The sequence below is a fragment of the Bos indicus x Bos taurus genome, chromosome X (genome assembly GCF_003369695.1).
Source record: "Bos indicus x Bos taurus breed Angus x Brahman F1 hybrid chromosome X, Bos_hybrid_MaternalHap_v2.0, whole genome shotgun sequence".
Lineage (NCBI taxonomy): Eukaryota > Metazoa > Chordata > Mammalia > Artiodactyla > Bovidae > Bos > Bos indicus x Bos taurus.
In genome coordinates this window covers 83,334,269-83,352,042 of record NC_040105.1, presented here as the reverse complement: position 1 = coordinate 83,352,042, position 17,774 = coordinate 83,334,269, and the positions used below count along the sequence as shown (strand labels likewise).

The following is a 17,774-nucleotide window of genomic DNA, read 5'->3' as shown; positions in this document are numbered from 1 at the left end:
CCTCCTTTAAGATAAAATCCAAGCTCCTTATCCTGGTTTTAAAGATCCCGTTAGTATTTCCCGTTGTAGCCTCAGCTTTTGCTACCTTTCTTTTCACACCTTTATTCGTCGTTCTTGTGATGGAGCCATGTCTTGTCAAGTCTCCATGCCCTGCTTTCCATGTTCCCTTGTATGGTACACACTTCAGTTCAGTTCAGTTCAGTTCAGTCGCTCAGTCGTGTCCAATTCTTTGCGACCCCATGAATCGCAGCACGCCAGGCCTCCCTGTCCATCACCAACTCCTGGAGTTCACTCAGACTCACGTCCATCGAGTCAGTGATGCCATCCAGCCATCTCATCCTCTGTTGTCCCCCTCTCCTCCTGCCCCCAATCCCTCCCAGCATCAGAGTCTTTTCCAATGAGTCAACTCTTCGCATGAGGTGGCCAAAGTACTGGAGTTTCAGCTTTAGCATCATTCCCTCCAAAGAAATCCCGGGCTGATCTCCTTCAGAATGGACTGGTTGGATCTCCTTGCAGTCCAAGGGACTCTCAAGAGTCTTCTCCAACACCACAGTTCAAAGGTACACACTTAGCCTTTGCTAACTCTCCCTATTCATCTCTCAGACTCATCTTAGACATCATCTTTTCTAGAAATCTTTCCCATGAACTCCTTCATCCCCAAATTGGTTTAACAGCCCCTCTATGTGAACCTTTAACCCCCACCCCTTCACTTATTAGCACTTAACACACTGTTTGACAATTACTTATTTACATGTCTGTCAATATCCTATCACTTTTAGGGTAACTATCTTTATCTTTTTTCCCCCCAGTACTTAGCATAGAAAGTGGCATATAGATAGATATTCAAAAAGTGTGTCCTGAATGAGGGATTAAATGAATGAATGAGCTCATGAATAGAGTATACACTTGAATTCACTTACCTCCATAAGGCCGATATATGGACCCTGAGTGGCCCTTCTTAGGGTGGCCTGTAACTAATGAGAACACTTTTTGCCATTTCTCTCCTTCCAGGTAGGGCTGTCCTGGGCTGTATAAAAACCACACTGGAGTGATTAAGAATAGAAAAAGATGAACTGGCATTTTGAGTCACAGGCCGTCCCTAGTCCCTAAAACTGTACTTATGGAACAATAGAGCTAGCCTGAATTAATTAAGGAAGAGTAGGGGAGATAAATTCTCTTCCTGAGAAACACCAAGTTCTTCACCATCCATCAGCCTTGAGCACAGATGGGATAGAGGCCAGGCCTAAAAATACATCAGCCCTAGGTGACATCAGGATTGTGTTCTTTTATGTCTAATTCACCCCATATGGAAGGGAAAGCACTTGAAAGTCTTTGAAACAGGCAGAGAAACATGTATCATGCTGGGAATGACTATGGGGGCAAAAGGCCACTGTGGATTTCCTTGTCAGTGAAAATGAACTCTTGTCTATTGAAAAATTTCAATAAAGAACCAGCAGAAACATCCTTGTCATCATCATTTTGAATTAGTATTTATTGAGCACACAACAAATGCTAGTCTCTGCTCAGAACATCTGATGAAAACCATTCCTGTATCTATAAGGGAAGAGGGAATACTTGCTACTATTTTAATGCCAGTCACCCGGCCAGAACACAAAATGAACTCTTACGAATATTTTCTAAAGCATAATGAGGAAGGAATCTTAGACTACATGCAAGCATCCTTGATTACTGTTTTTTCCACTGGCAGTCGCTCTCCCCACAAGCTTCGTCACAACCAGAAAGGAAGAGAAGCAGGAAAAAAGAAGAAGAGTCAAAGCACAATCATGAGAGAGGCATAAAAAATTGGGCAGGGGCACTTCATAGATGTTTACAGATGGCAACAAATATCAAGGGAGGACCAAAGGAATGGAGCAGTAGGAACCAGCCCTGTTCATCTCATGGCTCCTCCCTGCACTAGTGTTTTTGTTGTTGCTGCTGATGCTGTTGTTTGGTAACTAAGTTGAGTCTGACTCTTTTGTGACCCTATGGACTGCAGCCTGCAAGCCTCCTCTGTCCATGGGATTTCCCAGGCAAGAATACTGGAGTTGGTTGCCATGCCGTTCTCCAGGGGAATCTTCCCAATTCAGGGATGATTGAACCCATGTCTCCTGCATTGCAGGCAGATTCTTTACTGCTGAGCCACCTGGAAAGCCCATAAGTGTTTTTACCCAACGTTTAAGCTTTGGGGTAAGTCACAGAAGATGCAGAATTCTGAAGAACTGCTTGATTGTACAGCTTTCAACTGAGGATCTTTCTTATTATTTTGTATGAAAGGGCACTTTGGGACTTGAAAGCCAGTGGGTACTCACCAGCTAGATAAACATTTGAGAGAATTATTGTCCTTGGTGAATTTTGTAAATAGCCACTGACCCATTGATTTAAGGCAAAGTGAAAATGAATGATGAGTTAAAAAGCATACAAACACTGTGTTACATGACTGGCAAGTGGGTAGCAACTGGCCTAGTCTTAGTACTTCTTTTCAAGGCTCCCTTCCTTCCTCTTTCCCACCCTCTCCAATTCTGCCAAATCTCAAGGTTTGAGGCAATGGTCAAGCTCCATGGTATAAGAATTGGTGTTCCTCATGATGCTCTCCACCAACATGACAGGCTTGGGGTTTCTTCCAGCAAAGCAAGAGAGCCAGGTGCAAATCAACATGGCTGCAGCTGCGCCACCTCCAGCACAGTAATAGGCCCAGCCAAGCCGACAGGTACCTGTGGAAACAGGGATAGAGACATAAGTGTTAGATTGTCTTCTCATACATTCTCTTGGAGATGTTAGGGTTAAAGTGAGAGTAGGAAACAGTGAATGAGACTAGGCTCACTCTTTCTTCCTTTGCTGATGGCTGATATTAGCTTTAGCAAGAGGTTATAAAATGTTATTTTGTTACACATCTGTAACAGAATGGAAGTGGTGTGGGTAATGGCAGTGGTGGTGATGCTAATGACAGTGATGAGAAGAACAACTGGATCAAGTGTTAAGAACTATGTTAAATTCTTTAGACATATATCTCATTGAACATTATAGTAACTATAGGAGTTAGGTACTCTTATTATCCCTACCTATTTTATACAAGATGAGGCAACCTAGGCACAGGTTTGAGGAAAATCACACAGATAGGAAGTGGTAGAATCAGGATATAAACACTTGCTCATCCTAACTCTGCAGCTCTGCACTTTTAACCACACTGATATACTACACTGCATGAACTGTTTTCAAAGAACTATATCCTGTATCATGGGAAATATGCAGGCAAAATCAAATTACTTGCTCCATGCCATGTGTCTCTATTCTAACCTAATCTTTCAACATTCAGGGAAGAAATATGCACTGGAATCAAGGCCAATCTTCTAAGGGGTAGTTTCAGTCTGAAGGTTAATGGGAAAAGTCACCTGTTCACAAACATCCACTCCACCCATCATTTATTCTACCACAGGTAGATTCTTTCCTTTGAAGTATTTGAGTTTTTTCAGAGATCCATCAGAAAAAGTCAATCCCCAAAGAAAGAAAGCTATTATATCACAAGGGATCAGAGTAATAAGTAACTGCTGAAATCCAGTGCTTAAGAGAATAGGACTCCAGAAATTGGAGTAGATGCCCAGTGATACAAAATGGCAGAGGAATCCTGAGAATAAAAAGTGGCTTTCACCTATATCACAGTCCTATAGAAAGCAAGTCCTGACTATAGTCAGTCAGTGGTGATGTCAAGACTGATTTTCAGGGCAATTTACATTTATTAATTGAAGTGTAGTTGATTTACAAGATTATATTAGTTTTACATGTGCAGCATTGTGGTTCAGTACTTTTACAAATTATAGTGTTAGTCACTCAGTCATGTCCGACTCTTTGAGACCCCATGGACTGTAGCCCAACAGGCTTCTCTGTCCTTGGGATTCTCCAGGCAAGAATATTGGAGTGGGTTGCCATTCCTTTCTCCAGGGGATCTTCTCAACTCAGGGATCAAACCCAAACCCAGGAATTGGGCCCAGCTCTCCCGCATTGCAGGCAGATTCTTTACCACCTGAGCCAGGGAAGCTCTCACAGATTATACTTTCATTTAAAATTTATTATAAGGCAATGGCTATAATTCACTGTGCTATACAATATATCCTTGTTACTTCTCTATTTTATACACAGTAGTATGTATCTCTTAATCCCATACCCCTATCTTGTCACTCCCCCCTTTCCTAGTCCCACTGGTAATGAAGTTTCTATTCCATATCTGCGAATCTGTTTCTATTTTGCCATATACATTCATTTATATTATATTTTTAAATTCCACATATAAGTGATATCATACAGTACTTGTCTTTCTCTGTTTGACAAATCACTAAGCATAATATTCTCTAGATCCATTCATATAGCTTCAAATGGCAGAATTACATTATCAATATTTTTATGACAGAGTAATAGTCCATTGCATTGGGTTGGCCAAAATGTTTAGTTTTTCCATAACATCATATGGAAAAACCTGAACAAACATTTTGGCAAACCACCCCCCTCCCCAAATATATATATATATATATATATATATATATATATATACCACATCTTCTTTATCCTTTCATCTGTTGATGGACATTTGGGTTGCTTTCATATGCTGTTTATTGTAAATAATGCTGTTATGAACATTGGGGTGCATGTAGCTTTTTGAATTAGTGTTTTCATGTTTTCCTGATATATACACAGGAGTGGAATTGTTAGATCATACAGTCATTTTTTAAGGACTCTCCAAACAGTTTTCCATAATGTCTACAGCAATTGATATCCCCACCAACAATGTACAGTGTTCCTTTTTCTCCACGTCTTCACCAACATTTGTTACTTGTAGACTTTTTGATGATAACCATTCTGACATGTGTGAGGTGATGTCTCATTGGTTTGACTTGAATTTATGATAATTAGTAATATTGAGTACCTTTTCGTGTACCTGTTGGCCATCTGTATATATTCTTTGGGAAAATCTCTATTCATATTTTCTGTCCAATTTTAAATTGGTTGTTTGTTTTTACAATATTAAGTTGTATGAGCTATTTTTTTCTATTTTGGGTATTAATCACAGTAGATCATGTTATTTGTAAGCATTTTCCTCCATTTCACAGGTTCTCTTTTTATTTTGTTGATAGTTTCCTTTGCTGTGCAAAAGCTTTTAAGTTTAATTAGGTCCCATTTGCTTATTTCTGCTTTTATTTCTTTTCCTTGGAAGACAGATACCAAAAAAAGGCAATGCTACAATTTATGTCAAAGACTGTTCTGCCTATGTTCTTTCCTAGGAATTTTGTGGTTTCAGGTCTTACATTTAGATTCTTAATCGATTTTGGGTTTATTTTTGTATGTGGTATGAGGAAATATTATGGTTTTATATATAGCTGTCCAATTTTTCAAGCACCACTTATTGGAAAGACTGTTTTTTCTCTGTTGTATATTTTTGCCTCCTTTGTCATGAATTAATTGACCATAGTGTGTAGGTTTTGGAGAAGGAAATGGCAGCCCACTCCAGTGTTCTTCCCTGGAGAATCCCAGGGACGGGGGAGCCTGGTGGGCTGCCATCTATGGGGTCGTACAGAGTTGGACATAACTGAAGTGACTTAGCAAGCAAGCAAGCAAGTGTGTAGGTTTATTTCTGGGCACTCTATTCTGTTCTATTAATCTATCTGTCTGTTTTTGTGCCTGTACTATGCTATTTTGATTATTGTAGCTTTGTAGTATAGTCTGAAATCTGGAAGGGTTATACCTCCAGTTGTTCTTTTTTTTCAAGATTGCTTTGGCAATTTTGAGTGTTTTGTGGTTCTACATGAATTTTAGGATTATGTGTTCTAGCTTGGTGACAAATATTACGAGTATTTTATTAGGTTTAGGGTTTTAATATTTAGTATTTTAATAGGGATTGCATTAAATCTGTAGATTTCTTTCTTTCTGTTGTATAGCCATTTTAGCAATATTAAGTCTCCTAATCCAAGAGCATGAGCTAGGTTTTCCATTTCTTTGTGTCATCTTCAGTTTCCTTCATCAATGTTTTACAGCTTTCAGGGTATAGGTTTTTCACCTCTTTGGTTAAGTCTGTTCCTAAGAATTTTATTCTTTTTGATGCAGTTTTAAAATAGATTTTTTAACTTTATTTTTCTGATCATTAAAAATGTATAGGAAAGCAGCAGACTTCTGTATATTAATCTTATATCCTGCAATGTTACAGAATTTATTTATTAGTTCTAATAGTTTTTTGGTGAATACTTTAGGTTTATTTATATGTTGTATTGTGTCATCTGTAAAAAGTGACAGTTTTACTTCTTCATTTCAATTTGGATGCTTTTTCTTTTTCTTGTCTGGTTACTATGGCTAGCACTTCCAATACTATGTTAAATAGAAAGGGCAAGATTGGGCATCACTGTCATCTTCCTGAATTTAGAGGAAAGGATTTCAGCTTTTCACCACTGAGTGAGCATAAGTTAGCTGTGGGTTTGCTATAACTGGTATTTATTATACTCAGATACATTCACTCTATACCCACTGTGATGAGGGTTTTTATCACAAATGGATATTGAATTTTGTCAAAAATTTTTTCCTGCATCTATTAATCATGTAATAATCATGTGATTTTTTAATTTTATTAATCTGGGTATCACATTGATTGATTTGTAAATACTGAAGCATTCTTGCTTCCCTGGAATAAATCCCACTTGATCATGGTATATGATACTTTTTATATTTTGTTGAATTTGGTTTGCTAATTTTTTTATCTTTTTTAATTTAAATTTATTTATTTTAACTAGAGGCTAATTACTTTACAATATTGTATTAGTTTTGCCATACATCAACATGAATCTGCCACGGGTGTACACGTGTTCCCAATCCTGAACCCCCCTCCCACCTCCCTCCCCATACCATCCCTCTGGGTCATCCCAGTGCACCAGCCCCAAGCTTCCTGTATCCTGCATCAAACCTGGACTGGCGATTCATTTCTTATATGATATTATACATGTTTCAATGCTATTCATATATACGGAATTTAGATGGTAACAATCCCATATGCTAATATTTTGTTGAGGATATTTTCATCTATGTTCATCAAACATATTAGCCTGTAATTTTCTGTTTTTGCAGTATCTTTGTTTGCTTTTGGTATAAGAGTAATGGTAAAATGAAAGTGTTAGTTGTTCAGTTGCATCTGACTCTGCAACCCCATAGACTGTAGCCCGCCAGGCTCCTCTATCCATGGAATGCTCCAAGCAAGAATACTGGAGTAGGTAGCCATTCCCTTCTCCAGGGGATCTTCTTGACCCAGGGATCAAACCCTGATCTCTTGCATTGCAGGCGGATTCTTTACCATCTGAGCCACCAGGGAAGAGTAATGGTGGCCTCATAGAATAAATCTGGGAGTGTTCCCTCCTCTTTAATTTTTTTTTTTTTGAATAGTTTCAGAAGGGTAAGTATCATCTTTTCTTCATATGGTTGGTAGAATTCCCATGTGAAGCCATCTAATTCTGGATTTTTGTTTACAGGGAGTATTTTTGAAATTACAAATTCAGTTTGACTACTAGTGATCAGTTGGTTCAAATTATCTATTTCTCCTTGATCGAATCTTGGCAGAGTGTATGTTTCTAGAAATTTTCTTTCTTCTAGTCTGCCTAATTTGTTGGCATATAACTATTCCTAGTATTCTCATTATTTTTTGTATCTCTGTGGTAGCAGTTGTGCTTTATCCTCTTCCATTTCTTATTTTGTTTACTTGGGCCTTCTCTCTTTTCTTATTGGTGATGCTGGGTGAAAGTTTATCAATTTTGTTTACCTTTTTAAAAAACAGATCTTGGTTTCATTGATTTTTTTCTATTTTTTTATCTTTATTTTCCCTCTGATCTTTATTTTCTTTCTTCTACTGACTTTGTTTTTTTTTTTTTTTTTTTTGGTTGTTGTTGTTGTTCTTTGTTTTCTAATTCCTTAGGTTAGGTTGTTTATTCAATATTTTTTTTTTCTTAAGCAAGGCCTTCATTGTTATAAACTTCCATCTTAGAACTGCTTTTGCTGAATCTCATAGATTTTGATGTGTTGTGTTTCAATTTTCATTTGTCTCAAGTATTTTCTGATTTCCTCTTTGGTTTCTTCATTGACTCATTGATTTTTCAGTAGCATGTTATTTCAGTTCCATGTGTTTGGGCTTGAAATGGAGGGGCTAGAGCTGGAGCCAGTGTGAGGTGGGACTTCTGCTCAGTGGCTATTACCACCCTATCAAGGATTGGATCTAATCCCATGTTGCTGGAGGAAAAGCTCTGAAGTCTGAGTTCAAGCTGGCTCTGTTGCCTTTATGCATGTATTTTCCCCTCTCCCTAAACCAGGACCCTTGTCCCAGAGATGGGGAGTGCTAAAGTAAGGGGGCCTCATGCAGGCTCTCTGCTCAAGTCAGCTGCAGATAGTGATCCAAACTGTCTCCAATAAGCTGCCTATACGGGCACCTGAAACTGTTTCCTCTCTGCTCAAACAAAGCCTTAGATACAAGTTCCCTTTGTTCCTCATAGCTGACTACTGTTCCAGCCTCTGCCACCCATGCTACCATGCCATATCACAAGGCAGGCAGGGTCCATGTGAACTCTCAGTGTAAATTGGGGATTGAGCTATAGTGGACTCCTCAGAGGTCTAGGCTGCTTCTGATATACTGCTTGAATAAGCACCCATGATAGCCACTGCTATTCTACGGAGACTTTGCCCTAGGACCTGATCACCTCTGTATCCCATGGTTGAGTCTTCTCCTTGGTTGTGGCTGCCCCAGATTCAGTGCTGCATTGTGATGTGGAGTGAGTAGGGCTGGAGCATTTGCTTGGTTTAGGCTGAGGCACAGCAAGGCATTCATGGGAAACTGGGCAGTCACCAGAGAAGAGCTCTCTATGCCCTGCCTAGGGAACAAGCAAGCATGTGTACACAAGCACATGAGCAGAGTTCAGGTTTCCTGCAACCCTACTCCACCACCCCTCAATAATCCCTGTGGTTTTCCAACCAGCCAAAATGGCTTGTCTCCTACACATAGGACCCCAGGACTGGGGACCCAATTTGTAACTCTCACTGTCTCCATCCTTGCATTCTCCCTTCCCAGAGACTCAGGTCCTTTTCTTCCTTCCTATCAAATTACGTATGTATCTTTCATATAGACTTGCTTGTGCAGGAGTCCTTCTGCCAGTTTCCAGATGATTTTCAGAGAGACTTGTTCCACACATAATACATTTTTGATGTTTGTATGGGGGGAATGTGGTCCCCAAGTCCTCTCACTTCACCATCTTGATTGATCTCCCCTCATGACAATTTATTTTTCAATAAACAATTATTTCTTTTCACATGGTTCCCACTGACCCTTAATTTTCCTTGTTTTTATTGTCTGGTTGGCATGTTATTTAATGAGTCTAAAATACCCCCAAGTTAGGCTGCTTTGCTTTTCCGTTAGGGCCAGGCTAATTTATCCCTAATTTCCCACCTTAGAAATAATCTTTCGAGCACCAAGGCATCACTCATGCTGTCTCTCTTGCTATAAACAGTTTCTTTCCTTTTGTTCACCAATTCATATCTTCCTAAGAATACTCTTCAGTATTCAGCACCTCCAGGGAATCTTCCCTGGCTAACCCCAGTGAGCGCAAGTCACCTCAACCAGGTAGCCCTCCAGGAATTTATCTATATACCACTTACATAAGTATACCTGTTAGACAAAATGTTGGAATGAAGATTTTCATATCATGTATTTTTCATTTACTTTTTACCTCCTTCCAGATTGTTGGCTCAATAGAGTAAATGTATTTGTTTCTTTTTTGATAATGCCCCCCATGCTCTGTCAACAGTGGATGCTCAGTATGATTTAGCCTAACAATACTTCAAAGATAGAAATATTTGCATTTTCAAACCTCAACACACAAAACTATGACTTAAAATTTGAATTAAAATGACAAAACCAGCTATTTTATTTGTTTCTGGAATGTGCTATAAGGCATAAGTGTATTCTGTTTCTTTTGCCTAAAATGCTTATTGAATGTGCATACATACATATACACTTCTCACCACTCTGAGTAGTCAATGTTCAATCATTCTTCAGAGCTCAACTCTGAATATGATAGAGAAGAAAGGAATCCAACTTTCTGAGTAACTGCAATGTGAACAATGACAGTAGAACTCTGGGAAGAGTAAAGTGAAAAATACCATCTTGAGGCAAGCAGACAAGAGAGCTGGATCCCCTATTCCAACCTTGTCACACCTTCCTTTAGACACTCACTTTTTCATTCACTCAGTCACTCAGTAAAAGTAGGAGGTTTTATATACTTAGGATTTCACAGAGTGAAAACTCTAGAGAAGGGCAAACCTTCCAGTTTTGCCATCCTTACAAGGAAGGCTACAGGCTATTTGTACCTGCTTCACAGACAGGAATGTGAGGCTCAATTTAAAGCCTTTAGAAACTCTCTCAGAAATAGCAGGTACAGGCAGGGATCCAGATCAAGTATCTTTACTTTCAATCTGGTTCTCTGCCCTCTACTGTTTTTCTCATCCTCCCAAAAGCCATTTGCCTCTTACAGGACCCTTAATCTGTAAACCGTACAGAGGGGGATCCTGTGTCAATTTGCAGTAGACTCACTCACCAGAGCTTCTTTCCTAACCCCTCAAATGAAAAGCTCCTGTGCTCACATGACAGAGTAGGCAGAAGCCAGCTTTGTGGAAGGGCCACTGTTGGAGAGTTTCCTCCTCTCTGCAATGCTTCCAATCTAGTCTAGGCAGGTATCAGAAGCCTCAAGCTGCTGCTTCAGTTTCCTGTCTGGTCACCCCCACCCCCATTGGAGGGGCAGAGCTTTTTCTATTAGGTCCATGCACCCTGGGGCCAGGGAAAGACTTGTTTCTGTAAATGAAAGGAATAAATGCATAGCATGCCATTACTCCAAAGCCCTAAGCAGGAAGAAAGCTGACACAGTGGGCAGCTCCAGAGTGAAGAGCTAGCTAGAAAGGTCTTAATAAACCTTATTGAAGCCAAGTCAGAACCAGGTATCCCTGGGCTAAAAGCCAACACCAAAGTGCCCCCATTGCCATTCGAAGTGCAGAATTTCCTCTCACAGAGATGCCAGTTAAGCCACTGAAAAGCATCTAAGCCCAAGGCTGCTATCACACAGGAAATCAAAGAGAAATAGAGGAAATATATCTCCTATCCAATCCTCTCTGGACAACCCTACCTGTTATTTACCTGAGGGAACAGAGAGGTTACAACATTAGCATTGCAAACGAGGGGAAAGAGCAAACCTTTTAAGAACTACATTCCCAAGTTGAGAGATGCTGTCATTATTCACATACTCCACAGAAAGCTTGGACACTGGTCTCATGGCCTACAGAGGAACTCGTGTTTTCTGTGGAAGGAGGTAAAAGTAGGAAGCCATGGGAATAAGCTACCACACTTTACCTCCAATCAACTTTTAGTGAAGCCCCATGGAACATCACCAATCCCTAAATTCTATTTCTTGAAATACAATTGATCCTTCTATTCATCTGACAATTATTTATTAAGTATCTACTATGTGCCATACATTTTGAATACATCATCTCATTTGATTCTCACAACAGCCATGGTTATTTCCATTTAGAGCTGAAGATTTAGTAATCTCAGAAACTTAATTACTTTATCAACTTACAAGTGTCAGAGTTGAAATTTGAATGCCAGGACTAAGCCCATGGTTATCCATTTCAACCATGCCAGGAGAGTGGAATCAACAATACACGTTATTATGGCCCAAGTGTTATGAGAAAGTATGATAACTTTGGGCTTCCCAGGTGGCGCTAGTGGTAAAGAACCCACCTGCCAATGGAAGAGATGTAGGAGACTCGGGTTCAATCCCTGAGTCAGGAAGATCCCCTGGAGTAGGACATGGCAACCCACTCCAGTACTCTTTCCTGTAGAATCCCATGGAGAGAGGGGCCTGGCGGGCTGTAGTCCATAGGGTTGCAAAGAGTTGGACACAACTGAAGCAACTTAGCACACACACACACTCATGATACCTTCACCTAATTAATTCACTGTTCTTGGTCTCAATTTCCTTTTTCTAAAGTAAAGGGAATTTTACTGGAGACATTTCTAAAGGCAGCTTCCAATTCAAATTTTCCATTCTATTATGAATATGATAAATGTTTTGAGAGACATACAAGTAAAAAATGTACATAATATCCAGGGAAAGAATTACTTGTAGCTGAGAGGATTTAGGTTCAGGTAGGGTTTTATAGAGTAGCTAGCATTTCAACAAGACTTTAGTCATGAGAAGTGGGCATTCTGGGCAGGGGGAGAGGTTGGTGTGAGCAAAGTTATACAAGTGAGAATGCAGACCACATGGTTCAGAAACAGCACTCCATTCAGAGTCATTTCAGAAAAGAAGCTGTAGATGGCAAATAATGAGCTGAATCTAGACAAGGAAGGATCATGACTCTGTCATCTTTACCACCAGGAGTGGAGAACAATGGTAATTTCTGATGATTATCTAATCATCAGAAATAATTATCTAATTATCTAATGATATGATAAAGTTTCTCATCCTTGTTACTATTGACATTTTAGGCCAAAGAATTCTTTGTCGTAATGGGGGTGGGTAGTGTTGTTCTGTGAATTGTAACACCCTGGCTCTACCTACTAGATGTCTTCAACTTATCCCTGCTCCACTGAACTGTGAAAACCAAAAATATTGACAGACTTGGCCATGTCCCCAGGGTGGAGGTATTAAGAATCACTGAGTTAGAAGTACAGTTTGGGAGATTAACCTAAAAGCTCTGTGTAAAAGGGATTGGAAGTAATCCTTTGCTATAGGCAGAGACCAGTTAACCAGAGGCCACAGACGCTGCAACACATCCAACAATATGCAAAGCAGCCTCCCACCACAAAAAATGATCTGGACAAAAATGTTCATATTTTCAAGATTGAGCAACTGTCATCGAGGCAAACATCACAATTTTATACTTTGCATTACCTCCAAAATGAATCTTGATGACTGAAAGATTACCCCAGAAGAATGGATTCTTCTTCCTTAAGAACAGCTATGCATGGTTCCTCAGTGACCTGGCAAGCTGGCTGAAACTGGGGCCTGGTCAGCCTTGAGCATTCTAGTGTGCTAGCCCAGGGAAGCTGGGACAGGTCAAGGAGAGAGATCTCATAATGTACTGAGAAGGAACTACTGATTCCCTGAGAGTCAAGAAACTGGAGTCTTTGAAGAAATCTCTTAACTCTATAGGATCTCAGCTCTCTCACTCTTAAAATGGGAGAAAATAATTAAGTACCTTTGTAAAGATACAGCAATAGGATGGGATGAATTTTTGAGATCACCTTCAAAAATAGCCAGGCTCACAGGTGCTTAGCCTTTCAGCCTGAATGCATGGACTGAGCCTGCATGCTGGACCTGTGTCCCCAGAAAATACTGCAGTGAGCTGACATCACACCTGGGGATTGTATCTACATACATGCATAGTTATCTGTGACAAGAAAGACTGGGTGGCAGGATAGGGTGAGAGAAGAGGTCCTAACTGCAAATTAGCTTTATGCAAAGCTTCTAGATAAGCCTTGAGATAATCCTGTTTCTTTTTGTGCTCTTCTGTATCATTTCTAACACCCTCTCTGTGAGTCATTCTATTCCAGTGTTGAATTTGCTGTGACAAGATCCCTCATAAGAGTTATTAAATCATCACTCAGCAGTGGGCCTGACATTTAAATCAAGACATGTTGCCTTTTATTCCAAGCTGCAAATCAAATTGGTTTGGAGTTTGACTATTTCCTTTGATTCAGCATTAAGTTATGTTATTACATCTACACTGTTTAGAGAACAAATTATCATTGTCTGCTACTTAAACTGACCCTCCTCCCTAGAGATCTAGTCCTATGCTCTTCAGGGACTTGGTATCTGGCCAAATGTCAATGGTTCATGATGAGTAAGTGGGAAGGGTTAGCCACAAGCTAATGCTTTTCATGGGGCCCAACAGTGGTGTGGGTGTCAGAGTTGGGAATAAGAGTAGGAATGAGTCTGATGGAGAATATTTCTTTGCAGGGGGCATGGTTGTAGTTCCAGCTTGAAAGCCAACAATTCCAGTGAAGTAATCCAAAGAAAAGAGTCCTCCTTGGAGGAAGAGAAGAAAGGCATAAAAAGAGAGTGTGCCCACTTTGGAAGATAGTTTCTTACAAAACTAAACATATTCATACCATATGATCCAGCAATCATACTACTTGGTATTTACCCAAAGGAGTTGAAAACTTACAGCCACAGAAGAACCTGCACACAGATGTTTACAGCAACTTTATCCATAATTGCCAAAACTTGGAAGCAACCAAGATGTCCTTCATTAGGTACACGGATAAGTAAACTGTGGTACATCCCAACAACGGACTATTATTCAGTGCTGAAAAGAAATGAGCTTTCAAGCCATGAAAAGACGTGGGAAAACCTTAAATGCATATCACTAAGTTGAAAGAAGCCATTCCCCAAAGACTATATAGTGTAAAATTCCAACTATATGATCTTCTGGAAAAGGAAAAAAGATGGAGACAGTAAAAGGATCAGTGGTTGCCATGAGTTGCAAGAGTATGGGAATGACTAGGCAGAGCACAGAGGATTGCTTAGTTCAGTTCAGTTCAATCTCTCAGCCATGTCTGACCCTTTGCAACCCCATGGACTGCAGCACGCCAGGCCTTTCTGTCCATCACCAACTCCCAGAGTTTACTCAAACTCATGTCGATTGAGTCAGTGATGCCATCCAACCAACTCATCCTCTGTCATCCACTTCTCCTCCTGCCTTCAATCTTTCCCAGCATCAGGGTCTTTTCAAATGAGTCAGTTCTTCACATCAGGTGGCCAAAGTATTGGAGTTTCAGCTTCAACATCAGTCCTTCCAATGAATATTCAGGACTAATTTCCTTTAGGACAGACTGGTTGCATCTCCTTGCATTCCAAGGGACTCTCAAGAGTCTTCTCCAACACCGCAGTTCAAAAGCATCAATTCTTTGGCACTCAGCTTTCTTTATAGTCCAACTCTCACATCCATACATGACTACTGGAAAAACCATAGCTTTGAATAGACAGGCCTTTGTTGGTAAAGTAATGCCTCTGCTTTTTTTAATAACAGAAGATAGAGCAGTGAAATACTCTGTAGGATACTACTGGGTTGGCCAAAATGTTCATTTGAGTTTTTTGCTGGAAGATGTTTTCCCAAATGAACTTTTGGGCCAACCCAAAATAATGACGGATGTACATCATTATACATTTGCCCAAACTCATAGAATGTACAACACTAGGAATGAACCATAGTGTTCAAACATGGGCTCTGGGTGATTATGTTGTGTCAATGTAGCTTCATCAGTTGTAACAAATGTACCACTCTGGTAAGGGTGTTGATAATGGGGGAAACTATGCATGTGTGGGAGCAGATAGTATATAGAAAATCTCTGTACCTTCCCCCCAATGTTGCTGTGAACTAAAACTTATTTATTAAAGTCTTAATAAAATGAGAGAGAAAGACTGAGGGAAGTCTGTCTTTTCAGTTTCTCAAGTCTTCCCTTTGAGAATCATTTGATGAGATGCTACGTTCCTGAAAGGCTGGAGGAGGAGACAGAGAAGCAGAGATATAGAAAGAATATAGCAACCACTAACACCTGAAAACTGATGAGGGCTAAATGAAATGGAATGGAATTTATAGATACACTAAGTTTTGATTTCACACGTGCTGCTGCTGCTGCTGCTAAGTCACTTCAGTCGTGTCCGACTCTGTGTGACCCCATAGACGGCAGCCCACCAGGCTCCCCTGTCCCTGGGATTCTCCAGGCAAGAGTACTGGAGTGGGTTGCCATTTCCTTCTCCAATGCATGAAAGTGAAAAGTGAAAGTGAAGTAGCCCAGTCGTGTCTGACTCTTAGCGACCCCATGGACTGCAGCCTACCAGGCTCCTCTGTCCATGGGATTTTCCAGGCAAGAGTACTGGAGTGGGGTGCCATTGCCTTCTCTGTTTACACGTGCATATGTGCTCAATCGTGTCCAACTCTTTACAGCCCCATAGACTGTAGCTCACGAGGCTCCTCTGCCTATGGAATTTTCCAGGCAACAATACTGAAGTGGGGTGCCATTTCCTACTCCAGGGGATCTTCCCAACTCAGGGATTGAACCCATGTCTCATGTCTCCTGCATTGGCAGGTCTGGTTCTTTATGACTAGCGCCACCTGGGAAGCCCTTGATTTGACACAAGAGTTGGCAAAAAGTCAAGTTCTGAGAGCTAATACTTCAGGAAAAGACTTGCTTGTGACTTGAGATCAGTGGAAAAAACACCTAGATGTTAGTGTGGTAGAGGAGAGGCTGATGGAGGCAAGCCTTAAGGTAGGACAAGAAGTAATAAATTTGCTTTGAGAATATAAGCAGCTCCAGGGTGTAGAGAGGACTGAAATCCTGTACAAAGAGAAAATACAAATTCCAGCAACTCATGGAGTCAGAATGTTGGGAAGTGGTTGATGAAGAATGCCAAGAGAACCATATTAACAGCTGTTGTTTGTTGTGTTTTTTGTTTGTTTGTTTTTTTTTTTGTCTAATTTATTCCAATAACCAGGAAATGTGAAAAATACTGCTAAAGACTTAGGTAGGCAAAATAAGGGAAGGAGTGATTGCAGGATGTAGAAGGACCTGCAGTGGGAACCAGCATAGTGCTCTCAACCTCAGTACCCAGAACAGAGGGATGGCATAGATATGAGCTATGCAGGATGTCTGGGGCTTTCATAGCCTTCATCATATCAAATCAGGCTGCCTACACTGGCCCTGAGGGAAAGACCCTCAGCTACAGAGAGATACCTAAGTTTCCTTTGGAATTCCAAGGAGTAGATTGAGAGGGGAAGGACTAGAGAAAGATCAAAGGAGGCAGTGAGACTAAATAAGACAAAGACTAAAGGGGAAGGTGGAAGAATATGAGAAGAAAGGCAGGGGGAGTTTGTTGAGAGAACATTAGGAGAAGATCAGAACCCTTGAGAACACAATGCACACTGAGTTGAGATTTTCAACAGACCTCTTCCTCATGAGGGTCTTATTTTTTCCCAAGCAGACTCAGCTCAGGAAAAACAGGTACTCCCTCCATCACTGCAGCACCCTCTAAGCTTATGAGACCAAATTTCCAACCCACTGCCCCAGTTGCTGCTTGATGTGTGTAGTTGGTGGACTAGAAAGGCAGTGAGGAAGAGGGCAGGTTGTTACTTGCTTAACTCAACGTATTTTTTCCACTGGGACCTGAATTTAGTGCTAAGCATACTGCTGACTTCAGGGTCTCCATGAAAGTGAAAGTGTTAGTCGCTCAGTCATGCCTGACTCTTTATGATCCCATGGACTGTAGCCCTCCAGGCTCCTCTGTCCGTGGAATTCCCTGGGCAAGAATACCGCAGTGGATACCCATTCCTTACGCAGGGGATTTCCTGACCCAGGGATTGAACACAGGTCTCCTGCATTGCAGGCAGATTCTTTACCATCTGAACCACCAGGGAAGGCCATAGGTAGCAGTATAAAAACATTTTTAATGCAGGCAAGACCAAGTTAAATGAGTAGAGAAGCTTCTATGCTAGATTCAGTACAGATGCATAATTGTCAAAGATAAAGCAAAGCCAGTGAATTCAAAGGTACCCACACCCACCACAGCCCCCAGTGAAAAGATACCCAAGCCATGAGAATAGCTCTCTTCTCACTTGCTTCACTGAATATGAGTATTAGTAGGAGCTTAGATTGGAAGCCAAGAACCTATGGAAGATTCCAGGAGCCTCTCAGGCTCCCTTGTTAGGGA

The 17,774-nt window shown here is 40.7% G+C and overlaps 1 protein-coding gene across 2 annotated transcripts in view; it reads right to left on the bottom strand.

The window, feature by feature from the left end:
* Window positions 1–1,474: 1,474 nt before the first annotated feature.
* The window catches only part of LHFPL1 (LHFPL tetraspan subfamily member 1), a 60,541-nt gene continuing 44,241 nt past the window's right edge, over window positions 1,475–17,774 (bottom strand). For both annotated transcript variants that reach the window (XM_027534978.1, XM_027534979.1), the window contains one exon: window positions 1,475–2,711. In XM_027534978.1, the coding sequence (XP_027390779.1) occupies window positions 2,530–2,711 (182 nt within the window). In that variant the 3' untranslated portion in view covers window positions 1,475–2,529. The remainder of the gene's footprint in view (window positions 2,712–17,774) is intronic.